This window comes from Chelmon rostratus, chromosome 17 (genome assembly GCF_017976325.1).
Source record: "Chelmon rostratus isolate fCheRos1 chromosome 17, fCheRos1.pri, whole genome shotgun sequence".
In the NCBI taxonomy this organism is placed as follows: domain Eukaryota; kingdom Metazoa; phylum Chordata; class Actinopteri; order Chaetodontiformes; family Chaetodontidae; genus Chelmon; species Chelmon rostratus.
Window position 1 is genome coordinate 12,727,613 of NC_055674.1, and position 25,411 is coordinate 12,753,023.

At 41.9% G+C, this 25,411-nt stretch overlaps 1 protein-coding gene across 1 annotated transcript in view; it reads right to left on the reverse strand.

Moving 5' to 3' along the window:
- Nucleotides 1-25,411, reverse strand: part of lmtk2 (lemur tyrosine kinase 2) — a 28,980-nt gene that overhangs the window by 2,868 nt on the left and 701 nt on the right. The window contains exons 2-13 of the mRNA XM_041957675.1: nt 18,034-18,167; nt 17,694-17,847; nt 17,229-17,305; nt 16,726-16,844; nt 16,306-16,393; nt 9,939-10,069; nt 6,806-6,890; nt 5,269-5,390; nt 4,320-4,469; nt 1,106-4,184; nt 884-1,016; nt 547-801 (exon numbers count right to left, since the gene is read on the reverse strand). Coding sequence (XP_041813609.1) covers nt 547-801; nt 884-1,016; nt 1,106-4,184; nt 4,320-4,469; nt 5,269-5,390; nt 6,806-6,890; nt 9,939-10,069; nt 16,306-16,393; nt 16,726-16,844; nt 17,229-17,305; nt 17,694-17,847; nt 18,034-18,167 — 4,527 coding nt within the window. The remainder of the gene's footprint in view (nt 1-546; nt 802-883; nt 1,017-1,105; nt 4,185-4,319; nt 4,470-5,268; nt 5,391-6,805; nt 6,891-9,938; nt 10,070-16,305; nt 16,394-16,725; nt 16,845-17,228; nt 17,306-17,693; nt 17,848-18,033; nt 18,168-25,411) is intronic.

The following is a 25,411-nucleotide window of genomic DNA, read 5'->3' on the forward strand; positions in this document are numbered from 1 at the left end:
GCATAAGTTGAAATGAATATGATGAGATTAACTGCTATAAAAATTAAACATTTTTAAAGGAACAGTTTGACATTTTTGGGAAATATTGCTCGTTAAATGCCACTTGTGTGTACAGTAAATATGAAGCTACCAGCAACCAGCAGCCGGTTAGCTTAGCTCAGCATAACGACTGGAAAGAGCCGTTCCCAAAGTTAAAATAAATCCACAGCACCTCTAGAGCTCACTAATTAACATGTTATATGTTGTGTGTTAGATCTGAATAAATGAAACATAAAACAGCATGTTGTGATTTTACAGGGGGAAATGTACTTATGTTTGCCAGGTGCAGTAACTTCCTGGAGTGGTGTTGTTGCTGTTATGTTTCCAGGCATTCAGTGGAGACCTCAGCTTATGCCAAACTGACCTGCTGCTGGCAATAGCTTCACATTTATTGTACAGAGATGAGAGTGGCATCAAGCTTCTCATCCAACTGTCAGCAAGAAAGCAAATAAGTGTGTTTCCCAAAATGTCGAACTACTCCTCTGTACGAGTGCACGCTCAACTTGCCTCCTTGTTCGATGTCGGAGTCGGTGAGATGCGTGAGGGAGAAGCTGGCGATGCTGGCCGGTGAGATGGAGAAACGGGAGTAGTTTGAGGTGCTGGTCCAGCTGGGCTCCAGCGTGCGCCCCACTGCAGGAGGTGGAGAGGAAAAGCGAGACGCTGCAGATGAGGACACAGCTTTCGATATGGGGTCTCTATCCATCTTCGGCAGGAAGGCAGGCCCTGGGGAGGAGAAGTCATCGTCCCACTCAAAACCACCACCTGTAGGGATTTAATGAATGAGTCAGGATCCTTTAAAGATGATTTTCAGCAGCTGCATACATTATGTGGAATATATTATTACCTTCTTCATCTGTGGAGCTTTCAGAGTTGGTGAACCGGTTCAGGTAGCTGGCAGTGGGGCCCGGGCTGCTGAGCTCTGGGGCCTGGCTGTTGGACCCTGAGGAGTGGTCACCCAGTTCCTTGGTGGGGGTCTCCTAAATGAGAAGGAGTTGCATTTTGTTTAGACTGGCCCCACAGAGGTGGCTTACTAGTTACACCTACAACAAAATATACCATTCTTTACCTGGTCAAACAGGAAGACAGTGACATCGTCGAAGAAAGACACAGCTCTTCTGGAGCTATCTGCACTGCTCCTCGCAGGAAATGGGGAGGATGATGTCTGGATGTTCAGGGTGGTGGGTTTCAACAAGCTCTTCAGGTTCTTTGCGCTGCTGTCATCTGAGACAATAAGTGGTACGGTATGCACGGTGTCATCCTCACTTTCTGAGCTGGAGCTGTGCAGCTGGTATGCTCGGATGTCATCATCAGAATCATCGCTGTTCTCGTCCTCCTCGTCTGCATCTACGCCGTCCTCCTGTCCATCTAGACCTGAGCCATCCCGCCTGCCCAGGTAACGCCCCTCCATGTCTGGCTCTTTTATTTTATGGCCATCACTCGCGTATGTCCTGGTTAGTTTCGCGTGACCCGCGCTCTCTGGCAGTGGCTTTGAAGGAATAGCAGAAGGAAGAGGGGTTGAGGTTTCTACATCCTCTAATGGATCTGGTTGATTAGGAGATGTGACGTCCTTCAATGCCTCCAGGTTGTGTTCATCTTCATTATGACTGTTGGTAGACTCTGTCGCCTCCTTCTCACATTTCTCTGTGAAATCTTCTTGTGGTAATATGCCTGAAACATGAGGATCAGGTGTTTCTCCATCGGCCTGTGCTTCAGCAGCTACAGATGCTTCTGACTGAGAAAATAAAGAATCTACATCTCTCTCCACATGAACCTCCAGCGCCGGACCACCAGCAACCCTGCTGACTGCGTCTGTAGAGTTCCTCAGCCACGAGACTTCACCAGAACCTCCCGCAAATGTTTCTTCAGACTTCTTCTCAGGTTCTGATTCATTGTCTGAGAAGTAGGCAGAGTCTCTGTAGTTACTGCCCATGAGTGGCTCCTCAGCATGGGCTACATGCTCTGGTTGCTGCCCCTCACTGGGATCCTCGCTCTGAGCATCCAGCACACCCTCTACCTCAGAGATGACGATTTCTGGTGGAACCAGATTTGTTGCAGCTGTGGGCTCGTCTGTCTCTTCCTCTTCTTTGGCAACACTAAAGTCATTTTTAACAGGGGACTGGTCTTTGACATTAGGCTGCGAGTTCCACTCAGGAGACTCCAGGTTCTCCGTCTCATACCCGCTGTCTGATATTTTGTATGGAGGCTGGAGTTTGTGTTGGGCTATTTGCGCACTTAGTTCTTCTCCTTGTTCACCTAGCCTGTTGATGTCCAGAGAGTCTAAAGAGTCTGGTGTCTCGGCTGAATTATCTACAGTTGGTAGAGTGGTGGACATACTGTCTTCCAGTAAACTGTCCTGGCTGATCTGGTCCAAAGATGGTCCAGAGACCAACAGAGAAGATCTCACAAGAGGACGCCCATGGGTGTCCATAAAGGATTCTTCATGGTCAGACAAAGTGGTTTCCAGTTCGATATCTGCATCCTCAATTAGTTCACTCAACAGATCGTTACTCGTTAGGTCTTCACTGTGTCCATTGTCTGAGGACGGGGCTTGGACTTGCAGGTTTTCAGGCATTTTACCTTCTATAGGCTGAACACTATCCTTTGAGGTTCCAAGGTCGTCTTCAAGGCTGGGAATTTTGGCATCTGTGCACGATAAGTCTGTAGTGGCACTTTCAGAGAAAGCAGTGGTGTGGCCATCAGTTTGACTGATGATAATCTCAAACCTCTCTGAGGTAGAATCAAAACCAGAGTCTATACCTCTGTCTGAGGATTGCAGCAGACCAAGGTCTTCGGTGGAAGAACTATTTCTAACTGGCAGCTGGTTGCTTGTGTCATCTTCTGTGACCACTGTAATGAAAGGCACCAGTGTCTCATTTTCTACCAGAGACTGACTTAACTCCCCCAAACTAGCACTTGGAGAGTCTAAAAGTTCCTGTCTTGAGGATGTGCTACTTGCTGCAGGTTTTAAATAAGTGTCCGCTGTGGTTAAGCTGCCTAAAGTCTCAAGGTTGTCCCAAGAATTCATTTTGAATGTGTCTTCTGGTTCATGGGCTAAGCCAGGTAAAAGAAAATTCTCCTGTGGACTTGAGAAACTTGAGCCACCTTTCAGCAGGCTCTGCTCTTTGAGGAACTTGAAGTTGTCAACTAGTTTTTCAGTGTTCAGAAGCCTCTTCACATCTGTGTTCTCTCCCTCCACTTCCACAGAATCTGCCAGGTGAGGGGCTTCTGAACAATCCCCTAAAAAAGAATCCCCATAGCTTTTATCTGTATCCACCTCTTGGACTTCTGATGGTGCACATTCATGGAAAGGGTTCCCATTGCGCTCTGGAAGCTCCATAAAACTTGTTCTCCAGGAGGGAGAGTCCTCTTGCTTGGAACCTCCATCAGTAAAAATATTGGTGTGGTAAGGACTGTCATTTTCAAGAGATGACCAGATGTGGCTGTCTGGTAAATAGGAGTCCTTGGAGTCAATACTTTGATGGAAAAACTCAGCATCAGTACTAGACTCATCCAAACGGACATCTTGGAGAACAACAAAGTCTTGCTGCCCTGAAGTGAAGTCCATGTCTTGCCCTCTGTTCCCATCTTCCCCAATGGTGCTCTCCCCTTGTTCTTCTAGTTGTATGTAATATTCATTTCCATTAGATGGCTTTTGTGCATCAAACACCGGTACAATCCCAGGAATTCCTGAAGGAGTGTTATCGCTTTCTTTACCTGGCGCTCTGGCTACAGGATCAGGGAAATGGGCCTGGATGTCTTCACTGGAAACGGGAAAGAACATGCTGTGATAGTTCAACGTTGTGTCAATGCCTGAACGCCCATGGTTGCCATCATAGTGGTCGTGCTTGGCTGCCTCCCAAACATATTCAAAGCTGAGGCCTTTGCTTGTTTCAGTAACCGTAAGAACTTCATCGATCTCTTGTCGCAGGGCATCATCAGCAAACTGTTCCAAGATTGGGAACGAGGAATGGCTAACAGTTGTCTGTCGTGTGGAAGGATTAGGTTTGAGAGCGTCCCAGCGTTGTTCAAAATCTTCTTCGATGTCCTTCTGGCCTTGCATGCGCAGGTAGATAAGCAAACGGTGCACTTCCTCTGCTGTGGCTCGCTTGTCTGGAGACAGCCAGCAGAACTGCAGGACCTCGTACCTGCAGTTACAGAGATACATTTTAAATTGCCAAATAACTTAAATCACTTAAAACCTGATTCATGCAATTCTACAAAAAGATTGTTTTGTCTTAAAATACTATTGGTATGTACTGTCATTTGTTCCAAAGACTCACCATCTGTCAGAATAAGGAAGCTCCAGCTGTGGTTTAAAGAGTTTGACTTGTTGATCCTTAATCACGTGATTGAGAACCTCCCGGTCCGACAGATGTGGGTATGGCTGGGCAGCATTCTCAAAGAGCTCCCATAATGTGACCCCCAAGGCCCTACAGACAATTGAGGATAAAAAAGCTGTTGGAATTTATTGCAGAAGAAAGGTCATCTTGCACACTCCAATTTCAGTAAGTGTCCTTCACCTCTTCACCCAAAACCATACAAGTCAAATCAGGTGACTTGCTATGAACATCCAAAACGACGGAAACAGTACTGTTAAATAAATACATTACATGATTCATAGAGCAGCAATGATAGCAACAGCCAAATTTAAATACTTTACTAATGATAAGCAAGTTGCTCTTTACATGGGGAACATTTTGAATCTCAACATGTTTTTGTTCAGGGGCAAATCTGGCTGTTGTAGCTACAACTACCTTATGTAACTGTGCAATTTATGACCGGAAAGCATTTGGGAAATGAGTCGTAAAGTCGGGGAGGGGCTGAAAAGACTGTACAGTGAGGAGATGCTTCGCTGGTGCAATGTCAGTGTCTTTTTCCCCTCTTTTGGAAATGATCCAGATTGTTTGGGATTTGCAATCTCTATTAGCAGAAAGGGCTCGCTTTCTCAGCAATGAGCCAGAGGTATACTGTAGAGCAATTTTCTGTCACACTTTGTTTTATTCTTAATAGAAATCCTATGCATATTTTGATTACAGGACTCTAGCTGAAATTAATATATATATATATCTATTACACTTATTACAATATGCAAAAAGACAGTATAAACCTCTCTCCCAGGAGTGTCATTTTACAGTATTTCTGGACCAGATTCAGGTTCACTCACAGTCATTATGAGTTATAGGTTTGTAAAAATGTTCTCTAGTGTCAGAGCTACAATCTGGTACCTACCACACATTGCTGGGCTTGGTCTGCTCCACAGTGATCACACCCCCATGGCGCTCACCCACCAGCTCAGGAGCCAACCAGCGAAGGGGTGCAAACACATCATCCTCTGTGATGATGTAATCCTCCTATAGCCACATTGTTTAAAAGAAAAAGAAAAAAAAAAAACACATATTTGATACTTTAACAAGACATAACTTTCTGGAACCACCACCACCACCCTGAAAAAGCACTCTTCACTACTAGGAATTTTGTTGTTTATTAGCTCTCACTGAGGCAGCACTCTCACTTGGCCTCTCTCATTCTTTACAGAAATAGATTCAGTGGGTGACCTTATCTTATGAGTATTAAATTCAGACAGCCAAACTGACGGATGAGCAGTATTTAAAGAATCCAGGAGACAGAACTGCCTGAGGACATCTGCAGAGTGTCAACTTACAAGCGAAGACGATCTTAATTCTTCAGTGAAATATACAGCTGATTAAAAGGCAAACACCTGCACGATGAAGAGGGTTTATTTTCTCAGGTCATCTGGAGCTTGTTGCACAAAGATAGACTTTGACTTCAGCTCAAATAGCCAGATGTCAAAAAGGCAACTTAAGTTCATCAGTTGCACAAAGTGGAGCAGTTCTTAACTCATTTGTTGAATTAAGTAAATTAAGGCTCTTTCAAACAAAAAAGATGGTGGTCTGTGGTCTAAAAAACATTTCCCTTCTAAACTGCTTGACTTTTTTTAATCAAACCACTGACTAGGATCCATATTGGCAACACAGCAGTGTGTTGTTATAAGATAGTCTGGAGTGAGGTGGCTAACTTTTTAAGCATAAATTCATCCAACAGTAGAGATGCTCAAATTAATTGTCTCTTCTGTGTACTTGACAATATTTATTATTAACAGCATGATTTTCCTATCAGGAAAAAAGAAAATAAATTAGGCAAAACAAGCAGGATTATTTTCACTGCCTAATTCATCACGGATGCCCAGTTGGACACATCACACGTTTCCCTCTTGCTCCACAAAGACATCAGATGGCGCAGTTAACCTCGGTGGGACTCGATGTGCAGTCGAGCTGCTTTTACGTTATAGCACTGGGTGGCTAGTACCTAGCAGACACTGGGGGCTGTGTTAAAATGCTACAAGCAAAGAGAACGAACAGAAGTCATATGGTATGCTTTTGGATATTTTTTCCATGCAATGGAGTTTCTAATCTGTCTGACATTTGCTATTTCTTAATGCACTCAGTTTAGTGACCACATAAAAAGAGACACAGGTAGACATACTGGATTACCATTGGTAGTCTGTATTAGACCAGCAATTTCAAATAACATTTTATTATTATTTATTAGTGTCAGCCATGAAAAGTTTGATTGAATCAAGTCTTATTTAAAAGTTAAACTATGAATGGTCTTAAACCAGCCTAATGTACAGCATAATTGTATAACTAGCCCCTGGTGTTGATAAGAGAATGCAATTCCACACAGTACTGATGAAATTAACAAAATCTCTCTGTAGAAAAGGTCTGAAATTGAGGTTCATGCTTACTTTGTATCTGTAGGGTCCGATTCCATAGTCTCCTACTTTGACTGTAAGATCTGCGGTCAGGTAGCAGTTCCTCAGAGCCAAATCACTGTCGGAGCACACAGAAAGATATCAGAATGACACACGGGGATGGATTAGATACTTTTCAAATTCACAGTTACCAAATCATCAGTGATTATGAAGCCTGCAGGCAAGTTTGTGATCATGGCTGGAGTGAAAATCCTCAGCTGATGCCTGTTTTTGCCCCAGCTAGTCAATTTCAATTGACTGTGTATTGTCATTTGTGTCTATAAAGCAACGTTAAGGCAAAGACCAGGGGGAAGTCACAACAAAATCAATGTTATAAAGATCAACAAGGAATCCTTATCTGCTCTTAACCTTAAAGACTAAGATTACCTCGCAAGAATCAAGGGCAAGGGAGTCTGGCAAGGATCACAAATGACTTTGGCAACTATAGGAAATTCTTCCTCTGTCATTGGCCACTGGTGTTCACCTTGCAACAAGACTCAAACAGGGGCTATTCCTGACTCACAGCAGACATACAGCAGCAGGATATAGTTTCTAGAGGGAAACACAGGCTCTGCAAATGTTCAGTGGGGGTGCCAGAAGAGGGCGTAAGACGCTCTGTGGCTCTCTCTCTGCACATTAAGCAGCCATACGGTTTCCCTGTGCGCAAGTTCCAACCTAACAACAAACACTGCTGACACCAGTGTTCCAGCATGTACGTGGCCCGGATACTGTCAGGCCCACTGAAGCCACTGTAAGATAAATGAAGACTTATTTTAAACTCTCCGGTCCCCTTTCCTCTGCTGTTGGCCGAGGGCTCAACATACAGTAACACAGCAGTGAGAAATGGATATTTTCAGAAAGGGTAGCGACAGTAATCACACTACATTTTTGATTCAAAATATTAACACATATGCTCCTGAAGTACAGTGAGCAGTTTTAGTGTTTGAGTACATATTACATAGTGACTAATTAATGATGAATATATGATTTAATGGCTAAGAGCCTTCCTGAATAGCTTTTATTCTTAAAATCTATACAATTTATCCTCCATTAAAAGGGGAAACTTAAGAAAAAAGTAGGTCATAAGCAAGTCAAAACATCCACCGCAGGCCAAACAACTGAAATTTTGCTCTTGAAGAGTGAAAGAAGGTCAGAATTTACAGTTGGACATCCAAATAACAAGTTACGCCACCATGAATAAAACCTCCTGTCAAACATGGTGATGGAAATAGTGAGGCAGTGGTGGTGTTTCAATTGTTGGTTGCCTGCGCAGGATCAGCTACATGTTGGCAAGAGAGAGGTATCAGTCAGCACTCCAGAGGAGTTCCATGTTTTCTTGCTTTGTTGAAGAGGGTTTATGTTCCAGCGCGACAATATGGCCACCAACTGTTCATCGAAGGTATGACGTGACCTCAACCCTCAAACCTTCACACACTCAGAAACAGGAAAAACATTCTGTGATATCACATGAATCTGTGCTAATGTGATGCTCTGAATGAGCACTAGAATAACTCACATTCTGCAAAACTTGGAAGCTGTGACTCAGGCTTAATTAGTGTTTGCCAAATTATGTTTGAGAACTAGGATTTGACTACACATGGGCTAAATATAAGCTTTTGAAAACTGTTAAAAAGTTACAGTTACAAAAAAGTTCCTGGTTGCAGACCAAGACTTTTAAAACGCAGTGACTACTCTCAAACATGGCTCTTATTGACAATCCAAAGTCCAAGAGACAAGAAAAAAGAAAATCTCAAACTTGGCACTATTTCTACGGAAAATACACACTGAGCAGTCACTGAAAATAAATTTGATCCACATTTCTCAATGAGAGTATATTCATGCACACAGACAGAGCAGTATGTGTTTTGCTCTTTTGCTGCACCACTCTTACGCTTGCATTCTAAAGGTTTCAGCTCTGGATATCAGCCCCCACAGCCCTGAGGGTTTTGTGTCTGTGGTGCTGCACCGTCAACAGATATTCAATTATGCCAGCATGTGGCTGCAGTCTGAATCATTCAGTTCGAGTCAACTTTTAAAATTTTTGTCGCTTTAAAACAAAAATGCTACAGACGTACAATTGTATATTAAATTCGCCACATGTAGGGAAGCTTGTAGAATCCCTTTAAGTTGTAACAAGGATTAAAACACAAGGCCCAATATGAGGCTATCCTTTTACGTGCAAAGAGCGGAATCATCATATCCCTCTGGCAGCGGACAGCTGACACTGTGGCAATGCATGGGAGCTGTGTAATTTGAACTCTCTGAGCTTATTCTGAGCATGCAAAATAGAGCTGATGAGCTGAGCATCGTATGTTACCCCCGAGCCACACGTTCCCAACACCCCCTGTACCCTACTGGCTGCTAGTAGTCAGACATCCAGTGAGGGTAAAAAAGAAAATGAAGCACAGCCTCTCTGCTGTACACACCTTTTTTGGAGAACACTGGTACTCCAAGGACTGACTAGTTGACCTGTCTTTACAATCATATTATAGGATGTTTGTGGGTATACAGTTATCAAGTGATATTACATACTGAGTACAATTACTCTATATTAATCATATACCATGGAGACTGTATTAGCATGCCTTGATCCAAACATTCTGGACACAAACATTCATTTGTATGTTATGTGTTGACAAGATGCAACATTGGAATGTGTTACATATATGAAATTTCAGTCAAATCTTCGACTTAAATGCCATCCTATTTAAATCTTTAAAAACCTCAACACCAAAATTACATCATTTAAGTTGCACTACACAAGAGCAGTTCAAATGTATGGGACAAAGGTCAGAAAATTAAATGTATTGTTAGCTCAGGTGGGTAAATTAAATATGTAATTGCAATGTTTTTGTGTGTGGCTGGCGCTGAGAGAGTGAGCGTTACTCTAAACAGCAGCTGTCTTCTTTGACAGGTGAAGTGTTATTAGAAACCCGACGCTTAGCTTAGTGGGTCTAAAACCTTTGAGCTTGCTTTAGTGATAGCTAGCTAGCTAGCTAGATAGCTAGATAGATAGCTAGATAGCTAGATAGATAGCTAGATAGATAGCTAGATAGATAGATAGATACTTAATTAATCACCAAAGAGAAATTTGCAGTTGCAAAGTGTTGCAATTCTGAAGTGCTACCTGTGCAGGAAGTTATGTTTGTGAAGGTGAGTGACACCAGCGGCGATTTCACAGGCCATCCTCTGCAGCTGCAGCAACTCAGCGTTTCTGAACATCCAATCCTGCTGAGACAGATAGCCCCGCAAATCTCCCTGCAAACACACACACACAAAGAGGGACACACAAACACACATAGCTGTATTAGCTCATCAGTATTAAATGTAAACATCCAATAATTTCAGAAGAATCTTACTTGTATTACAGCAATAGGAGAAATTTAACAAGTGGTTCTAGTTCAATGCACTGTGCAGAGAGCGCCACACAGGGGCAGTAGACTCTCCTGTTCTTGTCTCCTCAGCACTTCTCACTGCTGATGTGTGAGAAGACCATGTAAGGGTAACGCTGCTTAATGGACCTCTATGCTGTGTCACAGAGATTTATAAATAAAAGAGTCCAGCTCAGGTCAGGTGAAATAAACTGTGCTTGTATCCAGTTGGGTTTTCGAGCACACGAGTGGAGGGGCGACAAGAACAAGGTGTCCCGTGAGGGAAGCAGGACAAAGCTTTGCTACAACCTGAAATAGTTAAAATTTAAGCGAATGTTTAACTCCGACTTCTAAAATGTGAACGCAAAGGGCCTCTTAAGTTAGGAGTGCTTTTCAGATCACCACAGAGTAAAGTGAAAAAGATTTCTGATTAGAACAACGGAGATCCCCTAAGGAATGAGCTACTAAGAACATACTGTACACACACACACACCAGAGTCACATAATATATGAGGCGCTTTTGTTAAAAATGTCAAGTCACATGCAGTTACTGAGCGTGCAAGTTTGTGTTTGTGTGTCTGCGTGTTTACTTTTCCCTGAGCTATCGCTCCACAAGCAGCTTAGACCAGTTGTCTTACATAAGCAACATGGTTCACTTCAAATACATTCACCCCTACACACGCACGCACACACACACGCGCACGTGCACAAACGTGCACACACGCGGGGACATGCACACAGCTCTGAGAAGCAGTCTTCAGAGAAGATCTATATTCAATGTATGGTAAGTGATACCCTCTCTGGCTGTCTTTATTTGTGAAGGCTTGGCAGCAGGTGATTAGGTCTGGGTTTCAGGGGGAGAATCCAGCGCTGTTAATGAAACAACATTAACTGCCAAAGGCCAAAACAATTAGGCCTTGTGTCTGATACATGAAAAAACAAGAACATACCAAGTTCCCAGTGCACAGATTGGTGTGTGGCTCAGACGCCACATGATTGAGTTACGTAAAAAAAAAAAAAAAAAACAATTCAAGCTGTTGTTCGTCATGCTCATAGTGGACATTAAAAGCAGGCTGTATTCTGAATACTGTTGGCTTTTTTACCTGTAAGCTAAACAGAGCAAATGGGCCATAAAAAGAAATGAAAAAAAGGATAAAGCATTTAAAGGTGCAAAGATTGCACAAAATGGTTTTTCGGAGCCACCAACAGAGTAGCCAACAGCCTCTGTTAGATCAACGCTGACTTAAAGGATGAGTTACCATGAATAAAATCAATTAGTCTACAGAAGTCAAAAAGGACACCAATCACATAAGGACAACTTGACCCACAAGGTAAATTACAATGCTCAATACGCCTGTGGGAAGAGCCTGGTCAGTAAAATACAACTTAATAAATGCCATGACAGTAGCATAGAGAGCACTTCCATGACACCGTGAGGATTGCCGCTTTAACGACCATAATAAATGAAGGAGATCAACGACTTTCGAAAGCCAAAAGTCAGCTGGCTCATGTTTGAGACCCTGAACCGGAGAAGGGTCTGACTAACGTCCTGGCCAGGCACCAGGCAGGAGATCCATGCATTAGAAGCTGTCACTCACACTACGGTATGTGACATTCTGTGGCCCCTGCACCAGTTGCTTGATGTATTTTGATGTCTAAAATGCTTTGAGTCAGGGTTACCCGGCACGGGTGATATGGGACGGAAAAACCACCATCAATCACCAGGCTGTCAGAGTGGACGTCACAGTACATTGGCTTTTTGGGATTCGTGTCCACTGCGCAGCTGCAGTGTCATATTTCATGTTTCGGCATCAAGGGAATGATTGACATGTCCTGAAGTAGTAAGAGGCCACTGACAAGTTCTCTTTGACTTTAAGTCCAACATGAAAGCAGGTTCAACACTTGTTTACTTTACAGTTTCAAGTAGCGCAAATGGAACTTATACTGTAGATTTTGAAACATGTATAAACATGTATTGTGTAAGGCAAGACTCCACTTGAGATAACATAATAATAAGCAAGGGATAGCGAGCATAGACATCACTCAGTTGTGCTACCCTCACACATTATCACCTTCAACAAACAGGACCAGGTCTTCATCACGCTATCTTCCCTAATGACTCACACACACTTGTGATAAGTCATTCACCTTGACTCATTTCCATCTCCTGTCAGACTCGTTACTAGAGCTGGCTGGGAAAGACCACAATGCCACGACACCAGCAGGACTGGGCAGCTGACAATACCCCGGCCCAACAAAGTTATGCAATGTCTGGCAACAAGAGTCAAACTGGACCTTGTTGGGCACTTTACCAGGTCGGAGAAAAGGGAAAGGAAGGTGGGGGTAGAGTTACTCAAAGCATTTGCGTCACCTAAGCAGTAGAAATACATTTCCTTTTTCATGCAAGCAAATAAAATGTTGCTCAACATCCAAGGAGCGTGCAGACACATTTGCACACAAGTAACCAATACATTAACAGACACAGATTTCAATCCAGCAAATGAATGTGACGTTTCACTCTAAAACAACTGTGAAGTCAAACTTTATTGCTCAGCTTGTGCCAACTCATTTATGGCTACCGCAAAAAGGACATCCTGTATCCTGGCATCGAGCAGTAAGTGGGCGGACCCGTGCCCCGCTTGTGCACCCAAACACACCTGGGTTTGATACACTCAAAGAAAGACACACACAAGAACGATCGCTGCCCAACTAGGACAAGGGTCATCGGATTGAGCAGCACACTCGTGTAGAGATGAAAAGTGAAGAGCAAACACTGAGTGGTTGTTGTCACTGTCAAAGAAGAATTTTAATTCAACTCTGTGGTGATTTTTGAAGCTCTAGTTACTCGTTAGTGGTGCTGATTCATAAATGTGAAAAGACACTCCACTTCCATTTTAAATCTAATATTTGGGTTTTTCTGACTGTGGTCAGACTAATCCTACAACATGAGTTATGATGAGAAATTCTCATGTTTGATATATGATAGAGTAAATGATCAGTCAATACTACTCAATACCTATAAATAGACTATAAATAGACTTTATAGGTTAAACCTGCCATAACTAATGTTTTGGCCACGTGGGGGCAGCAGTTGTAAACACAACATTGATATATCATCACCTTGTCAGTTTATATGATGAACTTGTTGGCAAACAGTTAATTGTTTGAACATGCAGCAGTTACAGGGCAACATTTCATTCACTTGGAGTCACACCTGTGGCCACCTGGCAAATAAGTCTAATATTCACTCTATTATAGCTCTGTTTTGGTCTCTACCAGAAATATCTGTCTCTTTTGGTGCTCACTGAAAACAGCTGCCTTATGTGGCCAAAACAACAATACACAACTCCCGATTCCTAAAAAGTTGGGACGCTGTGTATAATCTAAGTGAGCATTCCACAACTTTCCCAATCTTTTGTCGCTCCTTGAAACGTGTTGCTGGCATCAAATTCAGAATAAGCATATACGCTCGCCGGCCACTTTATTAGGTACACCCATCCAACTGCTCGTTAACACAAATTTCTAATCAACCAATCACCTGGCAGCAATTCAATGCATTTAGGCATGTAGACATGGTTAAGACGGTCTGCTGCAGTTCAAACTGAGCATCAGAATGGGGAAGAAAGGTGATTTAAGTGACTTTGAACGTGGAATGGTTGTTGGGGCCAGACGGGCTGGTCAGAGTATTTCAGAAACTGCTGATCTACTGGGATTTTCACACACAACCATCTCTAGGGTTTACAGAGAATGGTGGAAAAAGAGAAAATATCTAGTGAGCGGCAGTTCTGTGGGTGAAAATGCCTTGTTGATGCCAGAGGTCAGAGGAGAATGGCCACACTGGTTCGAGCTGATAGAAAGGCAACAGTAACTAAAATAACCACTGGTTACAACCGAGGTATGCATCTCTGATGTCAACATGTCGAACCTTGAGGCAAATGGGCTACAGCAGCAGAAGACCACACAGCGTGCCACTCCTGTCAGCTAAGAACAGGAAACTGAGGCTACAATTTGCGCTGGCTCACCAAATTGGACAATAGAAGATTGAAAAGTTGCCTGGTCTGATGAGTCTCGATTTCTGCTGCAACATTCAGATGGTAGGGTCAGAATTTGGCGTCAACAACATGAAAGCATGGATCCATCCTGCCTTGTATCAACGCTTCAGGCTGGTGGTGGTGGTGTAATGGTGTGGGGGATATTTTCTTGGCACACTTTGGGCCCTTTAATACCAATTGAGCATCGTTTCAATGCCACAGCCTGCCTGAGTATTGTTGCTGACCATGTCCATCCCTTTATGACCACAGTGTACCTGTCTTCTGATGGCTACTTCCAGCAGGATAACGCTCCATGTCATAAAGCTCGAATCATCTCAGATTGGTTTCTTGAACATGACAATGAGTTCACTGTACTCAAATGGCCTCCACAGTCACCAGATATCAATCCAATAGAGCACCTTTGGGATGTGGTGGAACGGCAGATTCGCATCATGGATGTGCAGCCGACAAATCTGCATCAACTGCGTGATGCTATCATGTCAATATAGACCAAACTCTCTGAGGAATGTTTCCAGTACCTTGTTGAATCTATGCCACAAAGGATTAAGGGAGTTCTGAAGGCAAAAGGGGGTCCAACCCGGTACTATCAAGGTGTACCTAATAAAGTGGCCAGTGAGTGTATTTATAAAAATGAATGAAAAACATTAAATGTATTGTCTTTCTATCACATTCTGTTTGATTTATGTTTTAACAGTGTCCCAGCGTTTTTGGAATCAGGGTTGTAAGCGCTGTGAGAGTGAACCAAAACAGAAAAGTTATGGACCAGACTAACCAATGAGCGGAAACACAACAGCTCCTTAAAGACAAGGGGAACTGCGGATTCGGGTGATAATTCCCTGAAGGTTCATTACCATGAGCAACCACTTTTACGTTGTCAGTTATCATTATAAAAATACTCCTTATAGCAGCTTCAAAGAATAATGAAATTAATTGGTAGATGCAGCATAATTATGGAGTCTAACTGGGAGTCAACAAATATAACAAACACAAGTGGCCTGCAGGGACCACTTAACTTAAATGAATGCTGACTCAATTGTAAGGTGTGTTTTGAGGCTGTACTTTGATGGATTACATCACTTTTTTTTTCTTTTTTTAAAACATTTTAAGGTGTTTCTAATATTTTTGCTCCCATTTGTATGAACATGAGGAAACAGAACTGGAAACACTTTTCAGTGCTATTGCCACAACAAACTACAGCCTCAAATGTTGAATCAACATCTCTCTGGCCGAGAGTTAGCATGTATGACAGGTTGGACTGCAATAAAATGTGCAGCCTTGTCTATTTTCTTGGTTACTAAATAGACAGGAAGGTGGTGTATATTTTTAGAATAACATTTTCGTCTTCTCTTATTCGTCACTGAGCACCCCAGAGGTTTTCTTTAGGAACAGCTTAGTTTACTTTAGACTGAACTCAACAGTCTCCAGCACACACAAGGTGCTACCTATAAAAATGCACAAACACAGCAACTGGCGGAGCTGACACCAGAGGAGTGTAAATGGAGCCTGTTGCTTTACTGGGTGAGGTGGGAATGTGAGAAGTCCCAGGCTTAGACTAGCTATGCAACTTCAGCAGGGGGAGGGGAGGAGAGGAGAAGGGAGCTACCAGCAGTCAGGGCCTGGCCCACCAAGGACAGATAGAGAAACAGTGAATAAATCAATTGCCATGATGGAGTCTGAGTCACTTCAATATGTGAAGATGAACAGTGGGACTAATTTGAGATTGAGACAGTAGGCTTTCAGTCCAGATGGTCAATAGGGCAACTCAGCTATGCATGAGTGCTGGACAGTATTTAAAGGGTCTTGCCCTGTGAATTTGTGAGCTTAACAGAGCTAATTCTCAGATTTCTCAATTATTAAAGCCTTCTAAATGAAGAAAGGATGAGATAGCAAGTAGTAAATAGACTATATCTCAATACCTCTGCACATGTACACAAAAACTGCATATTATATTAGCACAAAATTGCATATTTTTAGTACACCAGTTTCATTCCCATGAATATTATGTAATCTCATTAATTTTGGCTATAATTCATTGAAAAGGGGGTTGATGGTATATTTTGTGGCCACTCACCATTTCACAGTACTCAAAGACGAGCAAGAAGGGAATAGCCTCAACACATTGTCCCAGGCACTGGAGGATGTTTGGGTGCTGCAGCACTCTGAGTAGACAAAATAACAAAAAAACAAATAATAATAAAATAAGTCTGTTAATACTGATGTTAATTAGGACTGCAAAAATAATACCTTAAAATAATATCGGTAAGATTTGAAAGGAGATGAAGTCTAATGCAGTGTGTGAGAGGAAAGGCAGAGGGTGCTGCAAGAGTTACTGGGATGTCATATCGCTATTTTTGTCCACATGCACTGTATGCATATCCCTCCACAGACAAAATACAATCATTAATCAATCAATAGTAAATACTTCAATTATTGGTCACCTGATTTAAAATATCTGAAAAACAGCCTTAGTCAAGGGGGTTAGAGTGTTTACCTGTATGGATCCCCTTGCTGTAGGAAATCATTCTGCTCCTTGGCACTTGAATTAGCTTTCAACTCCTTCACCACCACTCTGGCTCCACCTGGATCTGTGTAGATTTCACTCAGAAGGACCTGTGAATATATGACAACTATAAATCTGCAACCTGTTTAAAGAGGTCAAGGGATGCAAAGAACAGCAGAGAAAACGGCTGAAAAAAGCAACAGATTTGAAAAATGGGCAGGTTGAGGAATATCTGAAGAACATGTGTATTTACTTGTCCACCTTAAGATGAGACACAGAATAAGCAGCAAAAACAGGGAAACAGAGCATGTGCATAATAAACCTTCAGTTATAACAGATTTGGAGCAGACAGTATATCGGTCCCTAGCACAGATGACACAGACAGCCGCCTTCAGCACTCTGGTTAAAGGCAGTAAAGAATAAACATATTGAACCAAACCTTCCCTTAATCTAACATTTTCTGTTTTCATTTACTAAAATAAAACCAATCTTACCTGGCCAAACCAGCCATTGCCAATTTCTTGGATGTAACTCAAGCTGTGACGTGCTACCTGGAAGCCGGTGGATCCATCTGTGAAACCAACCATGAAGCAAAGTTAATTAACAAGTTTTCACCCGGATCATTTGTTGCTCAAGTGATTTTTAAAAGGTGCGTCCAAACTTCTGACTAATTGAAATCACCACAGTGACATATAATATCAGGTGGTGCTTAAGATGACAATGACAATGTCCCAAATACAGCATGTCACAAAAAACACACCAATGTTCCATATATTTTCCGTAGTTATCAAAGATTTAAAATGGAAATAGACACTACAAATACAAAAAAAAAAAAAAAAGAAAATGGTCCCTCACACAAAAGAAAAAAATAATAAAATCCAGTCATTCAAAAAATATGTGTCATTCGTATGTCTATGCACACATACATTTATTTGGCTTTGAGTGTGCATGTGGCTGACCTGTGATGCGGGCAGGGGGTTGGAGATGTGGGGGTCCAGGCAGGGCCACAGGGGACACGGCGAGGGTGTACACCTCAGCTGGGGACTGCATAGAGGGTGTGTCCTCTGCCGGTGGAGTGAAGTCAATCTCATCATCAAAGTGGTCCTCAAACTCCTACATCAACAAAAATCAGGCGTAGATAAAAACAGGGTTACTACATTGCACATCTTTCGCAACAGACTCTAAATTTGAAGACGCTGTCCATTACAATCCATCGCTCCTCTGCATTCATTAGGTGTGGCCCACATGGGAGCAGGTGGAGCTGTGTCTGTCTGGCTACCTGCCTGCTGGGACTCTCACCTTGAAGTTGATCTCCCTCTCCTTGCAGCAGGTCACACAGTTCACTAGTAACACCACCAAGGCCACAAGCGCCGTCAGCGACACCACCAGAGAAAGGCAGAGAGACACAGACAAGGTGTCTCCTGTGCTTCCACCTGAAATGAGAACAAGAATTACCAACCAGTCAAGTTGCATTACATCTATGTCTGCCCAGACTCATATAATACATGTAGTGAATAACTTAAAGGAAAATGAATGACATGCATTAAGTGCATTTGTTTGGCAATATGGAAGTTATCACCATATCAAATAGAAACTTTTTCCAGAGGACTGATACAGAGCTTCATCACATGGTGCAACGACAATCACCCGAAGCTCAATATCAGCAGAACCAATGAACTTGTGATGGACTATAATGCTTCAAATATGGATGCTGCTGCACAGAAGCTACAAGTTGTAAAACGTGGATGCTTCACACACATCTTCAACCTGAGGATCTATACAATCGCCACATTTTCAAGGTGGACGCCCAACAACAGTGACACCAATTCAGTGCCAGACCAAATGTGAAATATGGTCACGATGCCCCCTTCTGTTCCTGAGTTACAGTGTTGAATAATGGCCAGGCTGGTTTTTGCAGAACATTTTGCAACAGTGAAGCTGACCTTCGACCTTTTGGATATAAAATGTCATCACGTCATCATTTTATCCTGTGAGACATTTGTGTGAAATTGTGTAATAATTAATGCATGAATTCATGAGTTATGGCCAAAACATGTGGCCACAGTGACCTCTGAACACCAAAATCTAATAAGTTCATCCTCGAGTCATGTCTGTGCCAAATATGAAACTCCTCAAGGCAAGAATGGGATGAAGGGATACACAGACAGACAACCTGGAAGGAGGAATAAGAACAGAAAATACAAACTATGCTGAATCATTTATAGCTGTGCTTCAAAATTAATTTGGAAGAGAATGAAAGAAGGCACCTGACAGCCTTGTCACGAGCATAAACATAAGTGTGTTTGACAGTAATACAGCACACCAGAGGTGTACTGGCTCTTCTTTTAAATACACCCACAATAAAACCTTGACAGCAAAAATAAACTGCACAGTGCTCTTACAATGAAACTCCTTGAGCTTCTGCTCTCTTTAACCAGCAAGGAGGGAAGAAATGTCAAGATGTAACACTATGCAAGACATACAATCATCTGATGGTATAAAGAGTCAAAACAGTGATTATTTTTTTCAAGGTTCACAATTTCTGCAAACATGATGTGACAATAGTTTTGACTCCTCAGACCAGATCAACCAACCTCTATCCCTAATCAGCCTTTCAAAGAGACGGCTGTGGGGGCCATCGTTGCTTGATAAGCAGCTGATGGTGCAGCAGCAGTGACAGCAGGTGTGAGCCTGTGCCGGTGTGGACGCCGCTGGCCCAGCAGTTCGAGTGTGAGGGCTGACGGCAGCCTTGCAACCCCTCCCACTGCGCTGCTCAGCTGCTCTCTCACGACACCAATGCTGACACACACACATGCACGCACACAGCTGAGGTAAAGTAGGCTGCAAAACCATATACAAATGTTTTGAAATAAGTCAGTGATATCAAATGAATTTCAATTATATTGTTCATAAACAAGGCCAGATTTGGTAACATGTTCTCCCTGTACTGGAAGATTGTCATATTTATGTAAGAAGCCAGTTTCTGTCTGACAAAAACTCAACCTTTTGTTGACAGTAAGTGTGAGCCTGTCACCGTGTTCTTTACTACATGTCCACCTTGTCCCAAATGTCACTGCTCATTTCTAAGCAGCTCATCTGAAAGGTCACTTTTGTCTGTTGGAGTCACTGCTGCATGTGAGTGAACAGTCAAAACAAGACAGTCGCTTCTACGTGAAGCTAATTTCACTATGTCACGTCACACTGCAATAAATGTAAACATAATCTCAGCCCACAACATCTCGATATGGCATTATGTGTGCGTGTGTGTGTATGAGAGAGAGTGTGTACTGAAACACAAGTGAGAATTTGTACGAGACTCTCCTCCCTATTCCCCCTCCTGTGTTTATTCTGTCTCCCACTGGTCACAGCTTGTCAGGTACATCCTGTCTGCTAGAGGGAGAATCAACACCTACTGAGTCTCCTTCTGCTGAACTACAAAATCCTGATAGATGAAAGTGGGTGCTGAATACATCCAGACTGCAAACCTACTTCTAGTTGTCCCATGTTTTCACATTTGCACATGAAGGAGAAAAAGAATATGACTGAGCAGAAAAGGTCTGAGCCCTCTGGAACATTTTTTTCAATGTATAAACTGTGTTAATCCAGATGGGATCAATCTAAAAATGGTCCCACGTTACAGTTAAAGCTCCAAATGACGTCAAAGTATGTTTGCTTGGACACTGGTCTTCCAATGTAAAAAAAAAAAAAAAAAAAATCTAATTTTGTGTTGCATCTAAATCTCACAAGCATAAAATTGCAAAATGAATGATCAACACTTAGCGCAGCACAGGAATTATCGTGATCCTGAGCTACCCTTTTTGATAAATCTATTTTATATGCATGCACATGTCAAAAGAAATAGAAAGTCAAATAAATGCCAAACTGTGTGTTCTGCCTTATAAAACTGACACCGAGCAGAGAAACTGCTATGTGTCAGTCACACTCCCCACCAGATGATATCTTTAATGAATAATGTTATTGTTTGCAAACAGGAAGAGAGGAAAGAAGAACAGATTTAGCTATTTTTCTACCATTTTGGCATTTCAGTGTGGCAGATGCTGAAAGCTGAAACACTGGTGTGTGCATGTATGTTGTCTTTACATGTTAACAATGATTTTAGATTCATCCACATGGACATGGCCTAAAACAATGACCATACCATTGTCAAAGGTGACAGGGCTGAACAAATTAATCTAGCATCAAGTCTTGCCTTGCCCCAAATTATGAATAAAATATTGTCCGGAAATGAACCTGAGGTAAGAATTTGTAGAGGCTGTTCTTACTACCCGTCAGGTCTGGTCAGATGAAACACTTGTGTATCCAGAGAGCACAGGCTGTCAGTGTGCAGATTAGATGAGCAGCAATCACTTTCTCTCCTGGGGGCCTGCTAGATATGATCCAAAGCGTTAGCCATGAATGAGACTGATTTCATGTCTACGGCAGTACACCCAGCTATCACAGACAAAAATAGACAGGATGGTTTAATCTTGTGTCTTGCATCATTGTACTTTCAGTTTCCCCTCCTGCTCTGAAAACATACTGAACTGTGACCCCAAAACTGAAATACATGTCAAACTGTGAATGTACCATTACAACTCTTCATTATGCGAACTAAAAGACACCACAGGCAACTCAGCCTTCAAGAAAAGTCATTAAGGATACAGTGTGATGTAAACTGTACATAGCTGAAATACATGAAACACTGATATTTTACCCATTATTAAATGATGGCTGTTTCCACAGGGTTACTGGCATAAACCTCTCCTCTGTGCTTAAGATTGCAATAGAGACACAGTCTCTGTGGTGAAATATTGATGAGAAGTGGAGTTAAAGATTAAACGGCTCCATAGTCAGGACACAGGTCCAGTGGATGTAGCTCTGAATGCAGGTGTGTACTTACAACCGTAAAATGTGTTTCCTACCTTGCAATCTATCATCAACATTGGGGTCTTATATAAGCTACTGAATGTTATACACAATTCCTTTGAGGTACAGTTGTAAATGGAAGGAACAGGAGACAAACCTAGCAGGCTTAATCTGTGCAACCTGCAATAATAAAAACCAGACTACACAATATTTTCAATCATTTAAGATGACTATGAGTCAGCACTTGACACGTCTCCAGACAGGTCATACTACAAGAAACGTCATATCCACAGCACAGGAGGAAGAAAATATATAGAGAGTAATCCAGAGGATTGCCTGGATAGAACAAACAGTGTCAATAGGTGAACAAAGGTAAACAAACAAAAACACTGCGATGTCCCAGAAACACTGCTGGTCAGGTTTTCCCTAATACATCTAAAGTAAGAGTAGTAAAAACCTTCCATGGAAGAGAAATTAATCAAAACATAACATAAGCCTTCACTGATTCTCAAGGGGGGGCAAATTCAGTACTCTGTATATTCAGTGAGACTCACAGTTAGTAGCTTAGCATACATTCATAAATCAAATTTAGTTGGTCTAAATCTGTATTTGGATATAATCACCACTTTTATATGAGTTATTAGTTGAACTTGTGAGGTTCAGAGCTACAGGTACTCTACAGTTTAGGTAAATCTCCATGAATATTGATGACTTACGTCTTCCCCTAAGTCATACATGCAAGACCATCCTGATATGAAATACATAAGTTTCATAATTCCAGACTGGAAAGAATTTCCATGAGATAACAAGCAAGCTAATGATAAACCAACACTGAGTTGTCCTGTCCAAGTCAGTTCCAACATATATCATGTGATCCCATTTTTCACAATACACTTCCTCCATCTATAATAACATCTTAATATCTGTCACTTCAAAAAGAGAATTCTAATTGGCTTTAATAAAGCCAAAGTCTAATTTCACAACAATCCTGTGAAAAACATTTGGCTGTAATTCCAGGCAGCTTTTTTGATACAAACACCTCCAGTCTGTTTCAGCAGAGCAACAGGGTTCCAGGCAGTTCAGGACTCCTGGACAGGCTGCAGCAGCAGTCAGATAGGAAAAACAGGAGTTGGGTCACGGCTGCTCTACATGGGATCAGTTCTCCTCAGTTAGGCCTTATCTGAGTCATGGGTTCATATTATGACTTGGCAGGCACCACCAAATGACTCAACTGGTTTTTGGGACCAATACAGCAGGGAGCTGCCAGGTCTTATTTCAGTTCCACTGCATATTTCAGTAGGCATTCACGCAGAGGGGGAGCTGACCCATTTTTGCAGATTTCACCCACCAATGTGCACAACAGTGGATGTCTGTACTTTCAGTTACACGCAGGATGAAGGATGGCATTGTCTGGCTGACATGTTTTGGTTCGGCTAAGATTTGTCTGTCTGCTAGCACTAAGCCTCATTGATCAAATGAAGAACCCAGGGATCTGAGGCAGCCAGTACTTATGACTGCACTTGTCAGGACCCATATATGCAAGTTTGTGCTTAGTCAATTCCAATATAAATTTGCAATGGTTCCACTGTTAAAACAATTAAAAAAAAGCTATTTTGTCTGGTCAAAATCTGCATGTATTTTCTTTGTGACATACTCTCACGATGCAAAATATTATTTTTCTTTCAAAAACAAAAAAAGGCCTGGTGTAAAAGATGTTAAATGAAACAAGCAACTGGGTTTGGGGAGGTATGAAGGACAGCAACATAAAGGACAGGCTGCTTTGTAAAAGCAGCATCTCCTACATCCTGGCGTGGTAGTAACTGCATGACTGAGCAATGTATTGGAAGGTTAAGGTCAATGTCCACCTTGCCTTACAGACTGGACATGGCTCTGTCACCTGGCTGTTACGACAGTTAAAACTTCTGTTAAAGCTTCCAACTACGTTTGCCCACGTTTGATGTGTGTAAACACAGCACATGTCACTTAAACACATTAAGTATTACTGTACTACATCATTATCCACTGGTAAATAAAGCCTGTGGAAGTGGGGCAAAGTGTAGGTTGCTATGTCATAAAGGCATAAAAAGCACGCTCATATTGCAACATAACTTTACTGCACGCTGTGTGATAATCAAGCAAATATCACTGTTGCTAATCATTGACTGGTGCTGATAAGCTTGGAATGTGTTACAGTTACATATTACTGACCCTCCCTGCAGCATATACATGTATATCCATTCATTTATCACAAGAAAGGAGGTTACATTGAACCAAGAGAGGCGATGGTGACTTAGGGCCTTTTCACACCTGAAATCAACACTAACTAACACACCTACATGAGCTGCATCTCCCTATATTTACAATTGATTGGTTTTGTAGACGGGCATACAGCTAACATTGGCGTGATGGCGTTGGCGTTTTTGAGCTTTTCTCCAACTAACTAATGTCAAAAGACTAAATGTCAATTGAATATCTGCTCTCCTGCTCTCCTGATGTGCGGCCACAGCTCAATTTGTTTTGTGGCTTTGTTTTTTCCATTTTCCGGTTCTGACTATAGCCTCCCAGAACTTTCATAATTGGTCCAAAAGTCCAAAGCATCCAGAAAAAATGTTTTCACGCTAGAAAAAAACGAAGCCATGATTATATCTGACCAAGAACCGAGACTACCTCTTTTCATCAGAAAAGGTTTGGCTGATCAGTCCGGACGGTGTTCTGGGGGAGGTTTTACACCTGTAATTTTTGTTTGAATCAAGCTTAAAAGTGTTATGGCGGGTGCGAAAGGGCCCTGCGTTTCTACATCTGACAGGCTACAAAAACAGAATGAAAACACAGAAACCATTCCCTTGTCTGCAAGTGGATGTACAGCATCCAGAACGTTAGGACTGCAACAAATGATTGTTGCTGTAATCGCTTCATCTACTAGAATTAGTGTGCCATTTCCAATGCCAGTGAAAATTCCTCTTTTTTTTTTGGAAAACAGTCAAAATACTTTAAATTTGGTGAAATGGAGAAAAACATACAAATACTCAATCTTTGAGAAGGTGCAACAAACAAATGTTTGACATTTTTTTTCTTGATAAATGAATTCTGTGATTAATGATCTTCAAAACTGTCATAACTAAATTTTCTGTTGATCCACTACCAATTACAAAACAGCTATCTCACCTGAGTATGCCAAATAAAACAGCTGGAATTAAATATTTTCATATAATCAGTTTCAGTTTCAATCAGTAACAATATGGCAAACTGTTTTCTTCCATGAAAACACTTTAATTTATCCAAAAATAATCATATCATCACACTTGTGACAAAACCTCTGATGTAGGAAAAGTGCCAGGACACGACAATCAGTATCAAAGAGGCTAGTCAAGGGCCACCACAAAAGAATAAGAAACAGTGTTTCCATGCTGGCAGGCCACCATCCGTTCCATTGTCCCATAAACTTGGTTAAATGTCAATGACTGGACCAACCCAGTGAAAGGTTAAACATCTCTGCACCTGCAGTTAAAGCAGGCTCAACTATATGAACTCAGACACATCAGTGCTACCCGGAGACTGCTTTCTTTGTGTTAAACATCAATCACACTTAAACTAGACAAGGTTAATGAGTATTTCTGAGTTCTGGTAAAGGACTGTAATGTCTGTGTGCAACGTTACCAGTTTGCTATTAAGTAGCTGAGTCGTGACAATGACATGCTGTTATCTTCCATTATAAGCACTATTAAAAGACATACCAGGCCGTATAGACAGAAAGCAAACTTGCCATCCAGTACACTTAAATAAACAATAGTTAATTAGTACACGTATCCAT